This window comes from Petaurus breviceps, unplaced genomic scaffold (assembly GCF_028583685.1).
Source record: "Petaurus breviceps papuanus isolate PSGF00001 unplaced genomic scaffold, PetGlider_PUasm1.0 90897, whole genome shotgun sequence".
Classification (NCBI taxonomy): Eukaryota; Metazoa; Chordata; class Mammalia; order Diprotodontia; family Petauridae; genus Petaurus; species Petaurus breviceps.
The window spans coordinates 13,822,093-13,846,079 of record NW_027187374.1 but is presented as its reverse complement, the minus strand read 5'-3'; the positions used below and the strand labels follow the sequence as shown (position 1 = coordinate 13,846,079).

General features: G+C 36.9%; 1 protein-coding gene across 1 annotated transcript in view; it reads left to right on the top strand.

The window, feature by feature from the left end:
* Window positions 1-23,646, top strand: part of TMPRSS15 (transmembrane serine protease 15) — a 155,189-nt gene extending 131,543 nt beyond the window's left edge. The window contains exons 20-26 of the mRNA XM_069074789.1: window positions 1,534-1,629; window positions 8,660-8,709; window positions 8,854-9,028; window positions 10,623-10,801; window positions 15,947-16,042; window positions 21,551-21,690; window positions 23,195-23,646. Coding sequence (XP_068930890.1) covers window positions 1,534-1,629; window positions 8,660-8,709; window positions 8,854-9,028; window positions 10,623-10,801; window positions 15,947-16,042; window positions 21,551-21,690; window positions 23,195-23,377 — 919 coding nt within the window. The 3' untranslated portion in view covers window positions 23,378-23,646. The remainder of the gene's footprint in view (window positions 1-1,533; window positions 1,630-8,659; window positions 8,710-8,853; window positions 9,029-10,622; window positions 10,802-15,946; window positions 16,043-21,550; window positions 21,691-23,194) is intronic.
* Window positions 23,647-23,987: the final 341 nt, after the last annotated feature.

The following is a 23,987-nucleotide window of genomic DNA, read 5'->3' as shown; positions in this document are numbered from 1 at the left end:
TGCCCAGACACACCTCACATTCATTACATATTTGATTTTTAATTAATTTTTAGCTGTTGCACTTTCAGAAAACTTTTTAAGAAGTGCTGTGAACTACTTCAGATTTTATGCTAGATACAAGCACTGTGCACTTCTTGGGGTGAAGGGGAATGTCTCGGTTGACCTTTTGTCCTTGCCAATACCTTTGGTATTGAATGTTGTGTTATTCCAGGATTTCAGTGATAGCTCAGGCTGAGGAGCTATAAGCTTTCAGTGCACCCAAAATTATCTCATCTGAAAAGTCAGATAAACTGCCCTATTTATACAAGCTCTGCAAGTTCCTGAATGTGCCCTATTTGTATGAACTCTGCATATCTATAAATGGGAACTTGGACTATCAAGCATATAGAGCCGCCATTTGGCACTTACTCTCCCAAACTGCAGAAGGTCACAGTCACCTAGGATATGTCAGGGACCTATTCTTACCGTGCATAACTTTCCCCTGTACTAATAACTCCTAACAACCTAATAAGAAATAGGACTGTATACAAGACAGGTATACCATAAAAATTCAGGAGCCAGGGGACCAGAAGTCATGACAGCCTTATGTGAGGACAGTGCCAACAAAGAACAGGAAAAGAAGTGAATCTACTTCTGCTGCAAACATGGCCTAGATAGACAGAAATTAAATCTAAAAAGAGTAAGAAGTAATTGGGGTCCAGTTGCCAGATTTGGATCAGAAAGTCAAGTCAGATTTTTAAGAATCACACAAGGCAGGAATTATGATCAGAAGAAAAGATCAGATTAAGGGTAAAGAGAAAGGTAAAGAAAGCCAGTTTTCCTTACCCACTGCCAACAAACAGACAGGCACCAAAAGGGAATAAGTGCCTTTCTGAAGCAACAGGGGAACCTCAGGGAGAGACAGGAAGCAGCATGTGCTGAGCAGGTCAAAACACCTCATCCATACCTTCTCTCAGTTCTCAGTGGAGAAAGCCCAAGAGACTGACAGGTCCATTTACCATGGGAAAAGCATTAGCCCCTAGACCAGGGACAGGGAAACCTGGAGCCTCAAGGCCACACGTGGCCTTCTAGGTCCTCAACTACAGCCCTTTGACTGAATCCAAACTTCACAGAACAAATCTCCTTCATAAAAGGACTTGTTCTGTAAAACTTGGATTCAGTCAAAAGGCCACATCCAAGGACCAAAGTAGCCACATTTCTGGCAATGAGCTTCCCTAAATTTAGCTAAGTTATTTATTGAGATAGACTCACACAATTCATTATCAAACCAAACCCATATTCAAAGAATATCTTTCATAGTAAGAGCTATCAAAGCTGGTATTCAACAGCCTAGGGTCAACTCTATGCCCTGATGAGTTATTAGAGTAGAATTTTATTGAAGAAATTAAAAGGGAGTGTGTCAAAAAATACTAAATCCTTTTCTTGCATGAAAAATCACTATTTCCTTTTTTATTACTAGAGAGACTTCTTTGACAATGTTCACTTACCATTCAAGGAAATTAATATATAAACTGATTATGCATTTTTTTTCAGGAATGTGAATACATCATCGCAACTCTTTTCAACTGGTGGTGGACCATTTGTCAAACTAAGTATAAATTTTAATGGCAGTTTAATCCTGACACCCAGGTAGGTTATACAAATGTGTTCATTACCTCACATAGATATGCAAATCAATCTCATATGAAAATAATGAGATCTGGGAGAAGTGGATCAGAATTTATTAAGAATAAGTAGTTAAATATCACTAAAAGGGAATGAGTAAAATATTTCATTGATGTGTGTGCTCACTCCAGTGGGATATATAACAAACCAGCCATGCCTTCTTATACTTTGTGATTTGGGGTTATGTCCTTATGTAAATACATCCTAGATTTGTTGATCCACAAAATAGACCAGAGGTCTTCCTCTAGATGTTTTAATATTTCATAAGTATCAGTATAGCACTTTTAGCTCTAATTCCTGCTACATGTCTATTCCATTACCTTTTCTAACTCTTTGTGTTCTGGATAATACTACATCATTGCTGGTACAGGGGAGTTTGGGGTGTAGGAGTCCTATTCAGGAGTTGGGGGCAGTTTTCTTAAGTGATGGATGGGAGAGGAAGATAATTTAAAGAGAGGTTGTTGAAGTGCCCATTTCTTTCTTGAGTTGGCCTTTGTGGGTTCCTATCAGTGGGTGAGCATGACTCAGTTCTACTGAGAAGGGGTGAATGGAGCTTCAAGTTGTTCTGAGAGGACTCAAGTCTGTTTGGACATGATTTGAGGTAGTAAGACAGTCTGAAAAGAATAGCTGCTATACGGTCTTAGGTCTGCTTCAATGGGTGGGCAAGGCTCCTGATTGTTGTGCTGAGGTCAGAAGATTGGTATCAACAGATGGGCAGGTCTCCCCGGCTCAGGTGGGATGCAAGAGTCTGTCACAGAAGGTGAGTGGTACTTACTGAGGCTGCACTTTGCCCTGCCCCTTACAACTCTCCAGTCTCAGGGAAAAGTGATCCAGGTGCAACTGTAAACCCTTTCACCCCACCAACCTTGGGAGGATCCTAGGACCCAGTAAAGGTGGTAGACACCAGGTACTATGGCCATCCTCCATGGTCAGTCAGTAAGCATTTAAATGCCCACTATGTGACAGGCACTGTGCTAATTCCTTAAAGTTACAAAGAGAGGCAAAAGACTATCCCTGCAATCAGGAGCTGTGCTCATAGTCTAATTGGCATGAAAACAAACATTTATAAACAAGCTATATATAGGATGAATTATATAAGAGAGAAGACACTACAATTAAGGAAGGGCAAGAAAGACTTCCTGTAGAAGGTGGGATTTTATCTGGGACTTGAAAGAAACCAAGAGGTAGAAATGAGGAGGAACAGAATTCAAGGCATGGAAAACAAACAGCCAGAAAAAATGCCCAGAGTCTGAAGATGGAGTGTCTAATGGAGGTCAACATTACTGAATCATAGAGTTTTCCTTTCTTATCCACCCAATTAAGAGGGGAGAGGGTACAAGGTTCCAGGCTAAGGCAAGAGCATAGCGAAATCTAGCATTGGATGTTAGTGGTGATGTCCTTGGTTTAGATTGGATGAGACTTTAAATGACTATAGATCAGAATCACTGGCACTCTGTAAGCTTTGTCAGAGAAACTTAGGCAAGTCAGCTTTAGTGAATGGAGGAGGCTTCACCAGGGAGGTGGCTTAGGAAAGCTGGGGCAAAAAGAAGCTGTGTGGTGAGAAAGCTGTGTCAAGGTAAGGGGAGAAGTGTCAGGAAACTGCTGCCTACTACATACTGTCCCTTGCTGGCAAGGTCCTAATCCTTTCCTAAAGGACCTTCCACCATTTAAATGACTAGATAGTCCTCCTATCATGGTTAATACTAAGATAGAAAGAAGAGGAAAAAGGGAAAAACCAAAAACAAACAAAACCCAAAAACGTGAAGGAATACAAAACTGAGAAACCCCAAGCCTTTCCATTATCCTTCAGAAAGACTAAGTTTCAAAATCTCACAGTTTGGCCCATATGATGGGTAATGCTCTATGTTTGAAGTTCACAGTGGATCTCCTAATGCAAAGTGGTGATGAACCAGAGTAGCAAAGAGAACATCAGAGCCATAGCAACAGATGCTGACATCCCAGTATGGTCAGATTTCTTCTCCTGATGTGAGGTGGTAATGGTGAGCAGGAGCAGCTACAGGAACATCAAGATCCCCGAATGGACACTTCTGATAGTCCACAATTCTTCATCCCACATGAGGGTCATTGGTAGTAAAGAGGCAAAGAGGTCATAAGCTTCTTGCGCACAATCTCTCTCGGGTCTAAGTTTCCCTGTACCACACCACTCACTCAGTATTACCTGGTCCACTTGCCAAAACCTATCCCTCCCTGAAACCTACATCCTAAGAATGATACAAAATCTTTGTCTCCCTACAGGACTCTGCGCAGGGCCTTCCCCCTTCTTCCACAAGTGGCTAAATAAGGCTCCAATAACTCAGAATTACCTAATAAGTCAAATAGGGGGTCTCTTTTCTTCGAAGTAATCATATACCATCATATAGTAACAATTTCACTTTCCCTGTACTATTAGAAAATAAGACCTTTCCAAACAACGAAAGATGCCTCCTAACAATACCAGCCCTTGGTTCCCCAAAACCTTTCTGGAAAGGATTTCCCAGAAAAAGGAAAAGAGGTGTGCCAATTGAAAGGGACCCTAGATATTTCTCCAGGGTATATGGAGCTCTCTGAGAGGGCAGGAATCTTGAGGCTGAGGAAAGACTGGAAAGGATCAGTCAGAACTCTGTCCAAAAATAGCATATTCTCATCAATTAAGCCTTCCTAGAGACAGGATCCAAGAAACCTCTAGCCATGGGAGCCCTTCCCCTTTCCAGGGTAGCATCTATTCATTATGGATTTAGTTTCTGGGAGGTTGGATATTTGACCTGGGCAGTCAGGTGCATAATAATACAACTGTTCTTCAGTAGGGGCAAACTACTCACTCTGAGGTGGGGGAGTTCCATTTTACCAGGTGTGAACAGACTGAGGACTACTTGGGTAAGGAATAGCCATCTTGTCCTTAGTGAGAAGAATCATGTGGTCCTTTGTCTGGCCTACCCCTATCCTTTTGTCCTCATTGAATTTAGTGTCTGGCTCAGGGTCTTTCTTTCCTTCCCATATCCTGCCCTCATACTGGTACACTCACCATACATATTGATATTCCATCCAATTTTCTAATTTCCCATTTCCACAATTTACTCATTTCCCATTACCTACTATTCCACATTACCTCAGAGATAGTCATAACCTTGATCTTCCTGTCACCCACAAATGTCCCACTTCTAGGCTCATGAACTCTGAAATTCCTTTGTCTGATTATAATCTTTTATCATTCAGTCTTTCCCTCTGTGTTATAAACCCTGTTCTTCATATTCACTATGACCTCCAATGACTACTACACACATCAGTTCTTTCTTAGGTCATCACCTTTACAATAGCTATAATTTTGTTCCTTCCCCTATCTTGATGTCCTAGTAAACTAGTTCAACTGTTCTCTTCTCTTGAGGCTCTTGATTTCTTATCCTACCAGGGATCATGTCCTGACAAGCCTCAACCTTGGATTTTCCCATTATCTGCTGGCTATGATTCTGTTCTCATAATTCTGAACAGAGTTGGAGAAAGTCATGAAACCATGCTGATTGAGTCCATTAGAGATTAATGTTATATAAATTTAACTGGGCCCTCACAGTAACGAGGCAATACTTTTACACCTCAATAATGAATTCATTATCCCACTCAACACAGCAGTTATTCCAAATCTTTTAATTTTTATCATATTTTTAAAGTAGCAAAAATCTGCCTTTTCTCCTTCCCCCATTCAGTTGAGAATGAAAGTGTTGGGAGTGAAATTAAGTAAACTGAGGCACAAAGTTCTGAGCATATTCAGTTTATTGGTAAAGCTAGCAATTACCAATAAAAGGGATCTCTCAACTCCTTGGTAAGTAAAAAGACTATGAGGTAGGGCTTTTTAGTCATCATATAGTTTGTGGAAGTACAAGAGAACAAAGAACAGAGAACATAAAACAATATGAATGGTTCCAAAGTCTGAAATATCATAGATGATGAAAGACAATATGATTATATGGAAGTTTGGAAAGCAGGCTGGCAACAATCATTCCTTTCATCTAGTTGCTATGGAAAGCTCATTGGTGGTACCCAGCAGCATTGTTAGTTAGAGTCACAGCAATAACAGTCCAGACTTTCTTTAAGGACAGACAATGTTGCAGAGAAAGACAACTTCCTGGCACCCATCTGTATCTTGTGAGGCTTGTTAGTGAGATAACAGTTCTCTCTTAATTGTACATTGGCAGCAAGATGTGTAGGGACAATATATTCCTTTAATTAAAATGATTTATGGGACAACTTGGCTCAGAGAGGAGAGCTGAACTTCTGAACTTAGCTCAGAGAAAAAGCAACATGACTTGGGAATTTTACAACATATTGGGTGTGATACAGAATAGAATCAATTACAAAATGGAATCAGAACCAATTTGATTTTCTCAAAAGAAAAACAAGATAATTATTACAAATATGTATAGTCAAGCAAAACAAATTTCCACATTGACCATGGCCCCCCAAAATGTTTCATTCTGTACTAAGTCCTTCACCTCTCTATCTGGAGAGAGGTTACATGTTTAATCATTAGTACTCTGGAATTGTGGTTGGCTGATGAGAGCTCCTAATGCTTTTGAAGTTGCTTTTTTTATATACCAAATTTCAGTTACTGTATAAATTGTTCTCCTATTCTGTTTGCTTCACTTTGCACCAATTCATTTAAGTCTTTTCAAGTTTCTATGAAAAACAATTATTTCATCATTTCTTATAGCACGATAGTATTCCATCCAGTATATTTATATTCAATATTCCATCATGTTTATATACTATAACTTGTTTAGTTCTTCCCCAATTTATAGGCACCCTCTCAAATTCCCATGCTTTGCTACCTCAAAAAGAGCCATATTTTTATATACATCTTCAGAGTTTTTTGCTTAAGATTAATGCCTCCCTTAAACTACTCTCCCACTAATTCCCCCTTATTCTTTCTCACATTTTCCTGTTAAATTAAATATGTTTTTTGTACTTAGTTGTGTTTGTGAGTGTATGCGTGTACTTTCCCCTCCTTTGACCAGTTCAGATGAAAGGTTCAAGAATCAACCACTACTCCCATTACCTCCTCCTCCTTGTTTCTATAGATGTCTACATGCACAATCTGATTATGTGGGACAATTTTCCCTAGTCTTACTTCCCCTTCTACTTCCCCACTACCCTGTGTATTCCTTTTTTCCACTCCACTCAATTCTTCTCTTAAGATCATCAAATCATACACAACAGGACCATAACCATGCCTTCTCCTTCTATGACCCTTGATGATAATAGAGTTCAGTGGAGCACATACATCATCTTTTTATATTAGAATTATCCTTATTTAGTACTTTATCATTGTTTATTCATATGTACCCTTCTTCACTCCTAGATTTTAACTTCAAAGTTTCACTGAAGCTCTGGTCTTTTTACCAGGAAAGTTTGCAAGTCCTCTTTAAGGATCATTAAGTATCCATCTCCCCCCTACCCCCAATAAACACACACACACACACACACACACACACATACACACACTTTAGGATTACATTTGGTTTTGGTAGCAAAGAATTGTAAATTAAGGGGATGCCCATCAATTGGGGAATGATTGAACAAGTTGGGGCAAATGAATGTAATGGAATACTATTGTGCTATAAGACATGATGAGCATGCAGATTTCAGAAAAGCCTGGAAAGACTTACATGAACTAATGCTAAATGAAGGAAGAAGAAGCAGGAGAACATTGTACACAGTAACAGCAACACTGTGTGATGACCAACTTTGATAGACTTAGCTCTTCTCAGCAATCCAATGATCCAAGCCAGTTCCAAAGGATTCATGATAGAAAATGCTATCCACATCAAGAGAAAGAACGATGGAATCTGAATGTAGATCACAGCATACTATTTTTTTCTTTCTTTCTTTTTGTTTTTTTCTTTCTCAGGGTTTTTCCATTTTGTTCTGATTCTTCTTTTGCAACATGACTAATGTGGAAATATGTTTAGTATGATTGTACATGTATGGCCTATATAAGATTGCATGCTGTCTTGGGGAGGAGGGAGGGAAGGGGGGGAAATTTAGAACTCAAAATCTTATAAAAGTGAATGTTGAAAACTAAAAATTAATTAAGCAATTAATTTAACAAAAAAATTAAGAAAATTACTGTATCCGAGTAGTATGTGAGATCACCAGCCTATAAGTAAGTGGGTATGGTCACTCATATTAATATAATGGAAATTACAGGTGAAATGGGGGGATTAACAGTACAGCAATACCTCATTACATCTTAGTATTGTCAGTTCTTTATGATATGCTGATCTCTCTCATGGTGGATAGATTTGACACTTAAAATTTCATTTGTTCTATTTATTTTCCTAATTTTTTTTTTAGCAATTGGGGTTAAGTAACTTGCTCAAGGTTACATGGCCAGGTGTTTCTGGGTGGGTGCTAAGTGTCTGAGCCCGGGATTCGATCCCCAGGTCATCCCGACACTGGAGCTGGTGCTCTTACTCGCTGTGCTACCTGGCCACCCCTATTTTCCTAATTTTAATTGCTATCATATTTTACTTTTTTGAAATTATTTTGGCATACAGAGATATTTTTATAGAATAAATGAGTTCAATCATGTTGCTTATATTTCATTGTGGTAATCTTTATACAATGTAATCATTTCTATAAGGAAAAGATAGCAGTTAATGTGTTTTACTTTAAAATTTTTGTATGCATCTACATCCCAAGGGCAACTAGGTGGTACAGTAGTAGTAGATAGAGTACTGGGTCTGGAGTCAGGAAAAATTTAGTTCAAATATAACCTCAGACATTTATTAATTGGGCAAGTCACTTAACCCTCTTTGCCTCAGTTTCCTCATCTATGAAATATGCTGAATAAGGAAATAGGAAACCACTTTAGTAACTTTACCAAGAAAACCCTAAATCGAGTCACAAAGAGTCGGACACAACTGAAAAGACTGAACATTCACTCTATACATCTATACAATGTTCAAATTTTTGAAATGTAATAACTATTATTCTGTTACAGTGAAAAATGTTCTAATGATTTACTGATTCACTTATCCTGCAATCTTAAACGTAAGTATTTTTTCAGTTTTCTCAAAGATTTAATTTGGCTTATACTACCTGAAAGAACAGTTTAATAATTAAATGTTTATTAAAGGAAATCCAAGCAATTTAACTATATTGCCTATTTCCTTCATCCCATTTTATTTGTAATAGCTTGTGGGATACAACCAATAGCTCAAGAAATCAACCCTAGAATTGTTGGTGGAAATAATGCCAAGGAAGGGGCATGGCCCTGGATGGTTTCTCTGTTTTTTGATGGACGCCCTCTATGTGGCGCTTCTCTTATTAATGATGAGTGGCTGGTCTCAGCAGCACATTGTTTTTATCGGTAAGTCTGAGGCTTTTATGTCTGTATAAGTTTGTTAATTTTAGTTAGATCCTGATTATCAAACAGTGTATCAATCAGTGCATTAATACCAGCCTCGTGTCATCTAGAGATTTTATAAGTATATCATGTATCCCATTATTTAGGTCGCTGCTAAAACTATTAAAAAGCATAGGGCCAAGTACAAATTCCTGAGGTACTCCACTAAAGAACTACCATGTTGACACTAAATTATTAACAACTACTCTTTGACTCCAACCATCCAACCATTTCTGAATTCATTGGATTCTATTATTAATTGGTTTATAGCTCTTCATCTTCTGCATGAAAGTAGTATGAGATACTTTATCAAAAGCATCTTTAAAATGTAGGTAAAAAGCATCTATAACATCCTTCATCTACTTGTTTTGTAATTCTATCAAAAAAGGAAATTAGTCTAATATGGCATGACTTGTTCTTGATGAAGCTATGATGGTTCTTTCTAATATCTGCTCCCTTTTCTAGATATTTTGCAGCCATCTCTTTAATGATCCTTTCTAATGTTTTCCCATGAGTCAAACTCAGGTTCACTGGTCAATACTTTTTTTTCTTCTAAATCAGGGAAACATTTACCCTTCACTGATTTTTTTTATATTTCTCCTGTTTTCTATAATCTTTCAAAGACCACTGACAGTGGTTCCACAATCACATCTGGTATTTCTTTCAAGACCTGACCATATATCTTGTCCAGGTGACTTGAATTCATTAAAGGCACTCTTAGCACCTTAATTATCTTGGGCATCAAGTCCCTATTCATCATTTTTAGTTCATCATTTATATAAGAGTCATACTCTTTTGCACAGAAAACAAAATAGGAATTAAGAGGTTGTGCCTTCTTTCAGTTGTTAATTATCATGATCTCATCCATTCCAAGCAAGTCTTTGTGTGGTGTGTGTATGTACATAACTCTAAGTCTGCTTAATTCCAAAAGTCCACTGATGATTCTTTGCCATGAAGCTATTAAAATTAAAATTACTTTAATTACATTAAAAATACTGTTAGGTAGCTGTGTGACCTTGGGCAAGTCACTTAACCCCAGTTGCCCTGCCTTCCCCCTCCAGAAAGAAAAAAAAAAGAAAAAAATACTGTTAGGAATTCCTATGAATGTCCAAATTATAATATGCTAGTGTATTTAATCTGCATTTTTAGAACGTTAAGGATGTATTTAAGTGGTACATAACAAATAATTTATGTCATGAAGTTATAAATACAAAAACTCCTAGGTTAACATATTTAAATCTTATAATGCAGATATTCACTATGTACCCAAATATGCTGTCACATATTTGCAAAATTTTCCTTGTGATCCCTCGCCTAGTTCTTTTCAACTATTTGCTGTTGTTGCAATTTGTAGATGTTTTAAATCTGGGGCCCACATTCCTTATTGAAAGGAGTAGCAGAATTTCATATTGGGGGCATTCAGAAGCTACCAGGCATTTAAGAGAATCAAATGGAATGAAAGAACATTGATAAATGGAGATCTTTGGAGAGCATGATAGAGAGATGCCTGAAGCACGGTGGACTGTAATTGTATTTTTTTTTTATTTTACCCTTCTAGGAGGAATTCAGTATCTCGGTGGAAAGCAGTCCTAGGCCTTCACAGTACATTGAATCTGACAAATTCTCGAACAGTAATTCAGCCGATTGATCAAATTATCACAAATCCACATTATAATAGGCAGACAAGAAACAGCGACATTGCCCTGGCGCATCTTGCATCCAAGGTGAATTACACAGGTAAAAGAAAATAAAATCATTATAATGATTATGTAAATCATTATGTAAATCTAGTCTGTTTGAATTTATTTAAACAACTTAACAAAGTTAATTAATTTGATATTCAAAAATGTGAAAATTAATCATTGACATTATGACAAATATAACTGGGTAAAGAAAATAAAATAATTTGATTAGTTCAACTAAGACAACTAAGTAATTTTCCAAAAAGTGATCAAATAGAGTAAATTTTGAGCTTTATATAGCAGTGAAATCAAATGAACAAAATACTAAAAAGAAAGGAACCAAATACTTATATGTGACTTACCTACCTCTAGCTATGTTAGAACCTTTACAGAAGTTAATATATAGAAATCCTAGATCATATGCTAAAAAGCTCAAAATACCAAAGGTACAACTAGGCATGTAATATGTAATTGATACAAAGTACTAGAAGATTTTCACATTGTGGTGACTTTTCAAAATATGTAGAATTATAGGTTTGATTAGAAGGAGGCTTACTTTGTGTTGATTGAGGTATGTGTGGTAGAATATTGAACTTGGGGTCAGGAAACCTTGATTATTTGATACCTCAGAGCCTTGGTTTTTTCATCTGCAAAATGGAAATAACACATTCACTGTAATGTGTGGGAAGCATTTTAAATATGCAATTTCAATATGAGCTATTGGTTTAAATTAAAATATATTCCAAAAATCCAAGATTCTTCATATGAGTATTAAAAAGAGAATCACCTGAAAAAGAAATGAGGACAGATGTTAAGATCTGCTAATATGAATTAATAATTTTAAAAGAACATATAAGAATCTCAGAATTACAATAGATTTTGGATAATTTAGGTGGACCCTAAAGATTAACACCTGCTTATTACAGAAAGACAAGTAGGCTGAAAAAAAAGGCAGAAACAGACAAGAAGACAGAGAAGAGACAGATACACAGATGCCAGATTCATACATAGAGACAGTACAGAGAGAGACAGCACCCAAAAAGAGACATACAGAAACAGACAAACATAAAAAGAAATATAAACACACAAGCAGGGATAAAAATGGAAAGAGACAAGAGGGACAAACAGAGAGAAACAAAAACCCAAGCCTCTGTACTGGACCCTTTCCTTCCTCTCCTTTGGGAACCTCAGTTATCCTGGATGTCAGCCCTAGTTACTCTCCTAAGTTCCAGGCTCATATCATCAACTTCCTATTGGACATTCCAAAGCCATCAGTCTATCAGTCAGTAAGTATTTATTAAATGCCTAACTATGTGCCAGATACCATGATAAGTACCAGGGATATACAATGAAAGGCAAAAGATAATGCCTGCCCTCAAAGAGCTTACAGTTTAACATGGGAGACAATATGTAAACAGCTACATACAAATATGCTCTATATGGGATGAATAGGAAATAATCAACAGAACAAAGGCACTAGAATTAAGAGGGCTAGGGTTAGGAAAGCCTTTTTATACATAGGGGTAGGATTTTAACTGGGACTTGAATGAAGCCAGGGAAGCCAGGAGGTAGAGATGAGGATAAAGAACATTTCAGAAATGGGGGACAACTAGCCAAAATGCCCAGAACCAAGAGATGGAGTGTCTTATTCTGAGAACAGCAAAGGGATGTGTCACTGGACTGAAGAGTATATGGCAGGGTGTAATGTGTATAAAAAGATTAGAGGGTGGTGGTAAGGAGGTAGAATATGAAGGTCTTTGAAGATCAAACAGAAGGTTGCACATTTTAACCTGGAGGGGACAGAGGGCTCCTGGAGTTTAGCGAGTGGGGAGACAGGGTGACATGGTGGGACCTGGGCTTTAGGAAAATCACTTTGGTGGCTGAACGGAGTTTGGACTGGGGACGGGAGAGACTTTGCAGCAGGAAGACTAAACAGCAGACTATTCTGTCAGTCCAGATGTGAGGAGATGAGGGACTGTACCAGGTGATGGCAGTATCAGAGGAGAGAAGGGAAGATTCTTTTTCTACCTTCAGCAACTGGCTTGTCTTGTGTGGTGATGCAATCTTTTTAGATGAAGTGTTACCATGCACCTTTCAGCTCTCTCACTATATAAGCAGCAATCAATAAAGCACAGTTGGCAGAACTCCCCTTTTCTTCCTCAGAGCTTCCATTTGAAACCAGAAGTGGGAAAAGGTTTGCTTCTCTGATGGGCAAATTCTACCTAAATAAAAAGCCCCTGCTCTCAGTTAGCGGCTAGTTTCAGCTCAGTCTGTTTTGCTTCTCAAACTCCTTTGGGAATTTTATGTAGATGACTGACCAGGGATGAAAGTATGAACACAGTCTGTGTTCTGGGGGCAAGGTCATTGTCTCTCTGGCCTCTTCACATGCAATTGAGGTATGCAAGCTTTATACCTTTCCTAGGATAAGGAATATATGATTTATATCCAGAAGTTTTCCTCTTTATATTTTAAAGTCTTTCAGCCCCTAAAACTTAAGTTTATGCTGGACTCTCCCTGGGTACCCTTTCTTACATCAGACTGATATTATTTTTAAAAGTATCAAGGAAATGCTATAGCATAATATACCTAGATTTTTAAAATATTTGACAGTATCTTTCAGGCTATTCTTGTGGAAGAGATAGGAAAATAAGGGCAAGTATAGTACTAAGTATGTAGTAAGATCAATTCAGAATGGCTAGACTGTTCAACTGTGCTATTGATCCAAAATATTGAAAAATATGTTAAATAATAACTGTGTGTCATATTTACAGAAGACAAAGCTAGGAGGGATATCTAATATGGTGAATCAAAGCATTAGAACCCAAAATATGTCTAACATCTAATACAATAAATAATAGAATAGGGAATAGCATACAATAGACTAGACTAGAATAAGTAATAGAAATAAATGTCTTCAACTTGGATTCAACAAAGCACAAGATGGACAACTAATGAATGGACAGTTGTGCACCTGAAAAAGTTCTGGGAGTTTTACTAGACTACAAGTTCAGTTTGAATCAAAAAAGTGTTATGTCAATCCAAAAGGCTAATGCTACATTGAGGCATAGTATCCAGGACTAAGGAGGGGGTAGTCCCAATATATTCTTCCCTTCTCAGATCATATATGGAATATTGTGTTCAGTCTTGAGAACCATATTTTAATGACATGGTGATAAAGTCATGAGTCTCCAGGGAAAGATGAAAGGCCTTTGAGACCATTTCATAGGATCTTAGATTTTTAACCTGAAGGGACCTTAGATCTTATCAAACCCAAACCCATCATTTTTCAGATGAGGAAATTGAGGCACAAAGAGATTAAGTGACTTATGAAAAGTCATAAAGACACTAAGTGGGGAAAGCTGGGGTTCTTACCCAGGTGAAGCTTCTTCCAAATCCAGCATCCTTTCCACTACATCTCCACCATGAGATGGAAGGAACTAAGTGTGGAAAGAATTGCAAATCTTTATTCTGAAGAAGAGAAGACTGGATGCAAGGGTGGCATGATAACTAGCTCCTGGTATTAGCCAATAAATAATAATTAGCATTCGTATAGCATTCACTATGTGCCAGGCATTAAGCTAAACCCTTTGCAAATATCTCATTTGAGTTTCAAAACAACCCTGCTAACAACAACCCTTGTTGTTCATATGTTTCAGATGTGTCGAACTCTTCAAGACCCCATTTGGGGTTTTCTTGGCAAAGATATTAGAGTGGTTTGCCATTTCCTTTTTTCCAGCTCATTTTACAGATGGGCAACTGAGGCAAATAGGTTTCAGTTATTCTCATTTTACAGTCAAGGAAACTGAGGCAAACAGAGGCTAAGTGATTTGCCCAAGGGCACGTAGCTAGTGTCTGGCCACTTTTGAACTCAGGTCTTCCTGATCCCAGGCCCGTGTTCTATCCATGAGTTGGTCAAACAAGTTAAGCAGCATTTTTTGGGTGAAAGCACGGTGAACACAAAGAAAAGCAAAAGCAGTCTCATTCTCATGGATTTCACAATCAGACTTAACTATGAAAACTTCCTACCCATGAGAGCCATCTAACGGGGCAAGTCTGCTTGGTGAAGTAGAGCGTTTCCCTCTGAAATTCTTTGAGAAAAGACGGAATGGCCACTTCTCAGGCATGTTGTGGAGGGACTTCTTATTCAGGGAGTAGATCGTTAATTTGTGAAATGTATGCCTAATTAGACATAAAGTATATGGGGCAAAAGCATCCAAAGGCATAGAGAAAGGTACAGAGGCAGACGGCATGAGAACAGGGAATGGAGGGGTGAAGGCAGACAGTGTGAGGAAGAGAATGGGGAGGGCATGAATCACTTACCATAACTGTGGATTGGCATTGGGAGTCCTCAAGCAGAAAAGACACTTAGGAGAAGGAACAATGCTCAGGAGGCAGGAGACTGAGGTCTCATTTTTTTTTTTAAGCAATCGGGGTTAAGTAACTTGCTCAAGGTTACAAGGCCAGTTATTTCTGGGTGGGTGCTGAGTGTCTGAGCCCGGGATTCGATCTCCAGGTCATCCCAACACTGGAGCCGGTGCTCTTACTCGCTGAGCCACCTGGCCGCCCCTGAGGTCTCATTTTTATGGGATTTTGGGGGGAAAAAATACTAACTTTTATCTGTGCCACCTTGGGATTAGTTGATTAACATATCCAAATCATTTCATCAATACCATTTAGTGTGCTGCTGGTCTTACTAAGGATATCTAGAATTTATCTGAGATTTACAAAGGGCCCTGACAGTAGTGCCTAGATGGCTTCTGCTAATTTAGCACATTACCAGGATGTGAATTTTGGTTAATATGTGATATAATTTGTAAACTATGCTCCTTTGATCTTTGTGATGATCTATGCATGACTTTTAGATTCTCCTTTGCAATCTTACTTTCTAATATTGCTCCATCATACTTGTTGCTTATAAACTGGTGACTAGGGGGAGGGGGGAAGGCAGAGTATGGTTGACCAGAACAAGATCCAATATTCCAATTCCAAATTCTGTGTAATCACTTTAAATTCCTTTTGTTTTTGTGCCATAATTTAAATAGATATATGTGCTGGTTTAAAAGGACAAAATCAAAAGCTCTTTTCATTAAAATTGAAATAATTGATCTCTAAAAACTATGTACTCATTTAGGACTGTGAAAATGTGAACTAGAAATATAAATATCTTTTTCAAAATTTACATCTTTAATTATTTTGACAGATTACATACAACCCATTTGCTTACCTGAAGCAAGTCAAGTCTTTCCTCCAGGAATGAACTGTTTTATTGCTGGCTGGGGTAGAATAAGATATCAAGGTAAATGATCAAATTCAGAGAAATATTTACTAATGCAAAGTAAACTATAAAACTATGAATGTATAAATTATAAAATTATAAAACCATAAAAGTATAAATTATAAAAGTATAATTATAAAAACATAATTATACTAGATTCTGTTAATAATGTGCTCATGTGCAAGAATTAATTATTTTTTTAAGATATACCATATTGTGTGATTTTTGCCAGACTACTTTCCCTAAAATTTATGTAAGGATTTCACTAATTTTTAAATTAATGTGATATTTTAAGTGTTATTTAATTAGAGTTATGTTTAAATTTAGATTCTAAGTGTTATTTTAATACTATATTTAAAATTTCAAGATACATAAAAATGTGTCATAAAATCAGATTGGGGAATCAAAATCTAAACATTGCTAAGGGCACCAAAGTACTATCCAAACCAAAATTAAATTATGATATTTTAATTAATGGAAATTAAATATGTCTATCAAAACCATTCCAGCAAAACTTTTCTAAATGTCTTCCATTTTAATAAGAATAGTTTGTTTTAATTAAATGCCATGGAAAAGACCAAGTATCATATTTTCTATTCTGTAAAAACAGTAAATTCATCTTTGATTCCCTTGGCCTTTATTTCCTCATGTATGAAGATGAAAAGATTGGTCTTAGATGATATGCAAGGTCTCTTCTAGCTCTAATATTCCGCAATTCTATCTATCTACTAAAGAACTTTAATATTTATAGCTATATATAAAATTAATCCTGAATTTAAGAATTTAAATTGGTTCTCCCTTCACCCCTTAAAGTTTCCAAGCAAGGTAAATATTTGTCTTTGTAAGTCTTGCCAAGTCTTTGAAAGATGGTTTCCAAACATCCCATTACTTTAAATGAGGTCTTGAAAATGCATTTTAAAAAATTTCTTAATCAAATATCATCTGTCCATCTAATTACACCATCTCTGACTAGAATAGTTCTTCAGTAACCAGTAAGGCCAATGACAGGGAGATACTAGTAGATTTTTAATAACTAGTTATCTGGGGAAAAAAACTTACCACAACAAACTTTTAAGTTGTTATTAACATTTTAAACATTTTCTCTCTCTCTTTTAAGTCTACATTAGACAATCCACAAAATGATACATCAAGCCCTGATTTGTAGCATTTCCTAATTTCCAAGGTATAAATATTCACATTGAAAATTTAACAATTGGCTCTGTTAAACCAGTTCAAGGTGGCTCCAACTCACCCCTTTCAGTGTGAAACAATTCATACCAAACCCTGAAGTACAGGCAAATTCAAACAGGTTTGTTTTGGTTTTTTTTACTGGTTTCAGGTTAAAAATGCACAAACCTTGTTGAAAGAGACTGCAAAAATCTGAAGATAAATACTCATAACCAAAATATGTATGTGTACTTTTTTTTATATAAAAGGGATAAAGCCAAGTCTTTGCTTAATTGTTCTAAAATCATTATTTTTTTTTGGCTCTTTTAAAAATCTCTTTGTTTAGCTCTTCTAGGAATTCTTGTTAAATTTGTGTTCAATCTACATTTTTCTTTGATGTTTTGCTTATAGATGTTTTTAAGTTACTGTCTATTTCTAAGTTTGTGTCTTAAGTTTCCTGTCTCCATAGAACCTTTTTACAGACAGGTTCTTTTGTGTTTGTTGGTTCATTTTAATAGCCTATTTCTTGGTTTGGGACTTTATTTGGGAACTGTTCTCTATTCATTTGGGGGGTGAGGGTGGGGGAGGGGATAGCTAGCCTGAGCTTCAATGGTTACATCTGGCGACCTATAGGTTTCCAATGCTTCTAAGCTGAAATGTTCCAGGGACAGTTCTGGTCACTATCCTTCTGGTCTGTGCTCTGGTCCTTACCCAAGTAGACCCTCTGCTTCCTTGTGACCAGACTGTAACTGCTTGTCTGTGCCCTTGAACTGGGAGTTGGACGTGGGTAATGAGTGAATAAGCTACCAAATAGCACCCAGTCCTGCTAGCACAGGGGTCTTCTCTAATATCTTTCTGAACAGGAATTGCTACTGTCATGGTCTTCCACCCCCACCCCATGAGTGCTACCCACCACTTCCCCCACCCAATTTCCAGGCAGCCTCCACCCCAGTGTCCACAGGCAGACCTCTCTGTCATTCTTATCAAGCTGTTCTGGGCTGGAAAAATGAAATACTATAATTGATTTTAAGTTATCCGACTCAAAATTTCATTTGAAACATTTTTCAAAAGTTGTTCACACAGTTGGGTTGGGAGTAATAAGGAGAAATGCTCAATTTCTTCTCCATATTGACTCCATCCCTGCTTAATTGCTCTAAATGAATTTCTTTATTGCTAGACTGCGTGAAATGTATCATACATTCTGTATCTCTGATCATGTGTCATACATCTACATCTCTAATCAATCAATTAACAAATTTGGTTAGGTGCACACTATGTGCTAAAGAGCTAGTAACACCAAAAAGGCAAAAAACTGTCCCTGCTCTCGAAGAGCTCACTATCTAATGGAGGAGAAAACAGATAAGCAATTTCGTACGGACACAATATATACAGCATATGGAGAGGGTATGAGTGGTTGGAAGGAAGAAGGAAAATCTTTATCTTAAAAGTAGTGCTTGAGCTATGCCTTGGAGGAAATGAGGGATTCTATGAGGTGGAAGTGAGGAGGGAGCATCTTCCAAGAATGGGAGATGTCCAGGACAAAGGCCAACCCAAAGTTGGAAGAGGATTGCTGCATATAAGAAATGAATAAACAGGACAGTTTGCAGGACCAGAGAGTGCAGGCTGGTGAATAATGTAGAATGAGGCTAGAAAGATAAGACACATTAAACTTAGAAGTTGCATTTTGCCTTTTCCTACCACTTGAAAAGTTTTCTGATTTTTTAATATGAAATTTAAGGATAAAAATGTCTCATGGACAGATGTTTATAGATCATATTTAAAACTAAAATGTGTTTGATCACAACTTATACTTCAAAAATAAATTATGTTGGGGAGGCTAGGTAGCACATCAAGTAAGAGCACTGGCCCCAGAGTTGGAATGACCTGGGATCGAATTCAGGTGCAGACACTTAGCACCCACCCAGAAATACCTGGCCATATAACCTTGAGCAAGTTACTTAACCCCAATTGCTTTAAAAAAAATACTTGGGAATTACTCCTCAAATAAATAAATAAATAAATAGTGCTTTAAAATATATAAACCTTTACATCTATAGAAAACAATTTTTAAAAATACACATTTAAACTTATCTCATTCACTAATTGTTACTAAAAGTGCCCATTTCCTTAACTTCAGGCAATAGACAAATACTGTATGGTACCAGGAAAAAATGCATACTCTGGTCAATTTACTTTAATAATTTATGGCCAAGGGAAAAAGAGCCAAGATGGCTGAGTAGCAGTTAGCCATACGGCATGAGCCACCCCTCCCCCCAAATTCCTTGAAAAAGACTTAGAAAGCACACCAGACTGAAACCTTTTGGCAAAATTCAAGAAAAAGTCAGAGTGAGTCATTTTTCCTACAGACATAAAGGTCTGACACTAAAGGGATCTGGCCAAGAGCCAGAGGGAGAAGCTAGAAGAGGCACTAACAGCTTTTTGTCCATTACTCAATTTCTGGTCATATGTGTAGGACAGACTGAAGAGGGGACATGTACCCAAGGAGGGGGGCATTCTAGTAGGGACCAGTGGAGGCCCTGGGCAGTGTGTCGAGAAACAAGTTCAGAAACTAAGCAGCAGCAGTGTGTCTCAGAACCCAAAAGCAAAACTGAGCCATAGTTGTCATCTCTAGCCCAGTTTGATGCCTGCAGTGGAATAATCAGGGCAGGAATCTCAGATCAAAGGGAAACCCGCAGTTGTCATTCTTCACAAGCAGAGCTTTGTGGAACGGAATATTGTCAAATAAAAATAAATTAATTGATTTTAAACAAACAAGCTTCTCAGCAGCCCACTGCTGATCGGCTCCAAACCCAGGTCAAGAACTTGCAAAACTCAGGACAGAGGGTAGTGATCATACATTTCCCTGGATCAAACCACATTAGGAGTATTGAAAAGTTGCGCATCTCCAGCCTGAGTTATCCCTGAGAGCCTGAAATAGCAGAACACTCACTACCCAAGAAAGGAGCATTTGGGCCAGCCCAGATATGTCTTCCAGAAATTGTATGCATCTTCTCTTGAAGCTGGAAGACAGAACACAGAGATCTCTGCCAAGCTCTCACCAACTCTGCCCCCAAATAGGCATACAGCATTAAGTGTTTCTTATTGCTAATGATGAGGAGAGTCTTAAGGAAATGTCATTCTTGAGCACTGTGTTATATAGATACAGCTAACTTTTAATTATTAATCCTAATAGGAAACAGAATTGAAAAGTTTTTGAAAAGTAAATACAGAGGTAATTCCCAAAGTTACTTTTTCTAAAAACATGACTTTTTCTCCCACCAGATACTGAAGTAGAATTGCTTACAAATTGCCAAGAGATTGATCTCCCCTCCCTGATAATAATAAAGTCTGTAAATCTATCTGTAATTTTATAACAGATGACATTAAGTAGCTCACCATCCCCACTCAAGGAGAGTTCATTCCTGTTACTAAATGTTAGAAGTAAATGGAAAGTTATTTCTGTATGTAAGTGGAAACAAACATTTTTGTTCTGTTTTCTAGACAAAAGTGCCATAAACTCAACTGAGAATGATGAATTCATTCATTCAACAGTCATACTTATTTTAATATGAATTGCTGTTTCCATAACGTCATTGCTGTCTTGAGAAACCAATTTGAAAATAGTTATCACCGAAAATAGTTATCACTCTCTGAAATGCCAAACACCTGCTTCTTCAGCTTCTTTTGAATCCCACCTGGAACTGTTGTTTCCAAAAATTTGGGTTTATTTTTTCTGTTGATGAATCCACTTTATAAAAGGCACTAAAGCATATTCTTGTGACAGTCTATCTTATTTCTTTTTTCCATCAGTATAGATCACAATCTGATTACTTTTAGACCTGTACATGATATAGTAGTAGGCTAAACTCTGTCTTCTATATAATCTACACCTGTTTTATATACACTCTTAAAAAGACTGAATGATATTATACGTAAGCACCTCTTCAGGTGATTAAAGAACAGCTTTTGAACAGTTTTCACTCATGTCTGTGAATCAAAATCTTTGTTGTTAATCTTTTAAAAAAAAAAACCACAAACACATGAATACACTATTTCTATCTTGCTTTGCCAAAATTACTCAAAATGCCCAAATGCCAGCTAGTTTTCTACATCATTGCACCGATCCCTTACAAAGAGAAGTTCTTTATTTTAATTCACTTGATGAAATCCACAGATGGACTATAAGGTTTTTTATTATGTGACTTAAAGGAAATGTTTTAGCATTTAGTTTCATTATATAAACACTTGGCAAGCACTCTATAATGAGAGTGAATATGTGGGGTAAAAAAGGCTGATGGTGGTTCATTGTGCAATGCATTTTGATCATTTTAATGGATTGGATATATTTTGCCCCTTTTACAGGCTATACTTCTACTATCCTACAAGAAGCCCAAATCCCTCTTATATCAAATGAGAAATGCCAACAACAGATGCTAGAATACAATATTACTGAAAACATGATATGTGGAGGCTATGAAGAAGGAGGAATTGATTCTTGTCAGGTAAATATTTAAAATCACTTCTTAGAATTTCAGAATAAGCAGCTGCATTGTTTTTCTTTGTCATCCACAATGTAATAAAAGAAAAGAGGCACTGAATACCTCCTCACTTTTTTTTTTCTTATTGAACTAAGTCCCTACACTTTGTGTTGGGAGTGGGGCAGGGCAAGCCAGAGTTTCTGAACCACTGAAACTGTCCCAGAGTTAAGATTGTGGTTCAGTTGCCCAAAAATAATCTCTGTTGGAAAACAGGCAAGCGTGGAGCTAAATATAGAAAAGCAGGAGCATTGTATAGTGTATCATCTGGATGTTTTTCTTAGAGCCACTACAACAATCAACCAGCTTGATTCAATGGTGAATTGAAGCTTGCTCAAACAGTAGTGTAAATACTTGTGCAAAATTCAAAATCTTGTGACCCAGATTTGCTCAACTATGCTTGTGACATATCTGTACTCTTTGCCCACCTATGTTTATAATATATCTGACCAGGAAGGACATGATTTAAAAACGAATCATTCATTCACTCTTCACTACATTTAATTTTCAAAGATATTTGCTATTGACCAGGTATTGGCCAAATATTGGTACTTTCTAGGAGAAGGTAAGATACCTAAGTTGATGCCACCTGAACACAATAATCTAATATTGATTAAACTAATTTAATTTTTAGAATGCTTTGATACTTCAGGGGATTCATGAGCTCATCCAATGTAGATACTTCCTTCAGTGTTGTAAATTTCACCATCTCATTCTGTGTGATCCTTGTGCATGCTCTCCCACAAATTATCCTTAAACTACCTTAAACTCTAGAGATCTTCCAGTCCGTGTATACTAATGTTGAATTCTCACTACTTGGCTAATTATACATTTTCTGAATCATATCTTTTCTTAGAATCACATCACTTAAGGATTGTAAGGGCTGTCAGAGGCCATCTAGCTCAGGAGTTCTTAAATAATTTTACATCATGGACTCCTTTGATAGCTGGTAAAACCTATGGAACTGATCTCAGAGTTTTTTAAATGTATAAATTACATAGAATTTCAAAGGAAAAGTTATGTTGAAATACAGTTATCCGAAAAAATTTAAAAACAAGTTCACATACCCCAAGGTAATAACTTTGTATCTAGTTCAACCTATACCCACATTGATGAAATCATGGCTGTACTGAAGATCTGAAATACAAACTAGCCTACCATGAGGAAATGACCAAGGGGAAGGGTTGTTGTGAGAGAAAAAAATACTTTGCAAAATTTAAAGGGCTATAGAAATGTGAGCTATTGTTATAATCATCATCATCATCACCTGCTTAAGACACCTAGGGGGAACAAACAGCTCTGAGGTTTATTCTAGAAGAGCAGTAATATAATGGGTTGTTTCTGCCAAATATCCTAAGTTACTTTATTTATGAAATTTCGATGAATTTCAGTATTTAGTTTGTTTTCTGAAAACATTAAAACTAAACCTTGCTTCCATATTTGTAACTTTATTCTCTATTTCATTTTCTAGGGAGATTCTGGTGGGCCATTAATGTGCCAAGAGAATAACAGGTGGTTTCTTGCTGGTGTTACATCATTTGGATACCGTTGTGCATTGCCCAATCGTCCTGGGGTATATGTTCGAGTACCAAAGTTTGTAAATTGGATAAAAAGTTTCACATCTCTTATGTTAAACAGAAACATCCTACCTTGATAGTTTCCTCATGCTATGCTAATTTATACTTCAGATCTTCAATGTGTGTACTCCCTCCCCTCATGTATCCATCCATGACTTCTCCTTTATCATTTTCATCCATACCCTCCATAAAGGGTGCATAGTTCTTCCCTCATTTTGTTTCATTACCATTGTAACATATAAGCTGTCAATTTTGGTACCCTTTGTGCTTTCTAAATTGTAAACCAACCTTCTTTTCTGGTCGTATGTGATTTATAAATGTTTATTATAAAATATTGTATACACAAGTCAAACTTTCTCTGCTCTCTTTGTACAAAGTCAGCATTTTTATTTCACCATTGGGAAAATTAAAAACACTGAAGTCCATATATTAAAATGAGATCTACCCAGGTTTTTATTATGACCTAATATCATAGGCCCTCTCTGTTACCCTTATTTAAACAGAAGATAGACACATTTCTGTCAACATAAAATTTTTAAAAGTAAAACAACTGTATATATAATTCTTATATTCTGTCTAGATATAATATGCCCTCTGTCCTTCAGACAGTTTATCTAGTATTTTTTTTGCCTTTTTTTTGGAGGGCAATTGGGATTAAGTAACTTGTCCAAGGTCACATGGTTAGTA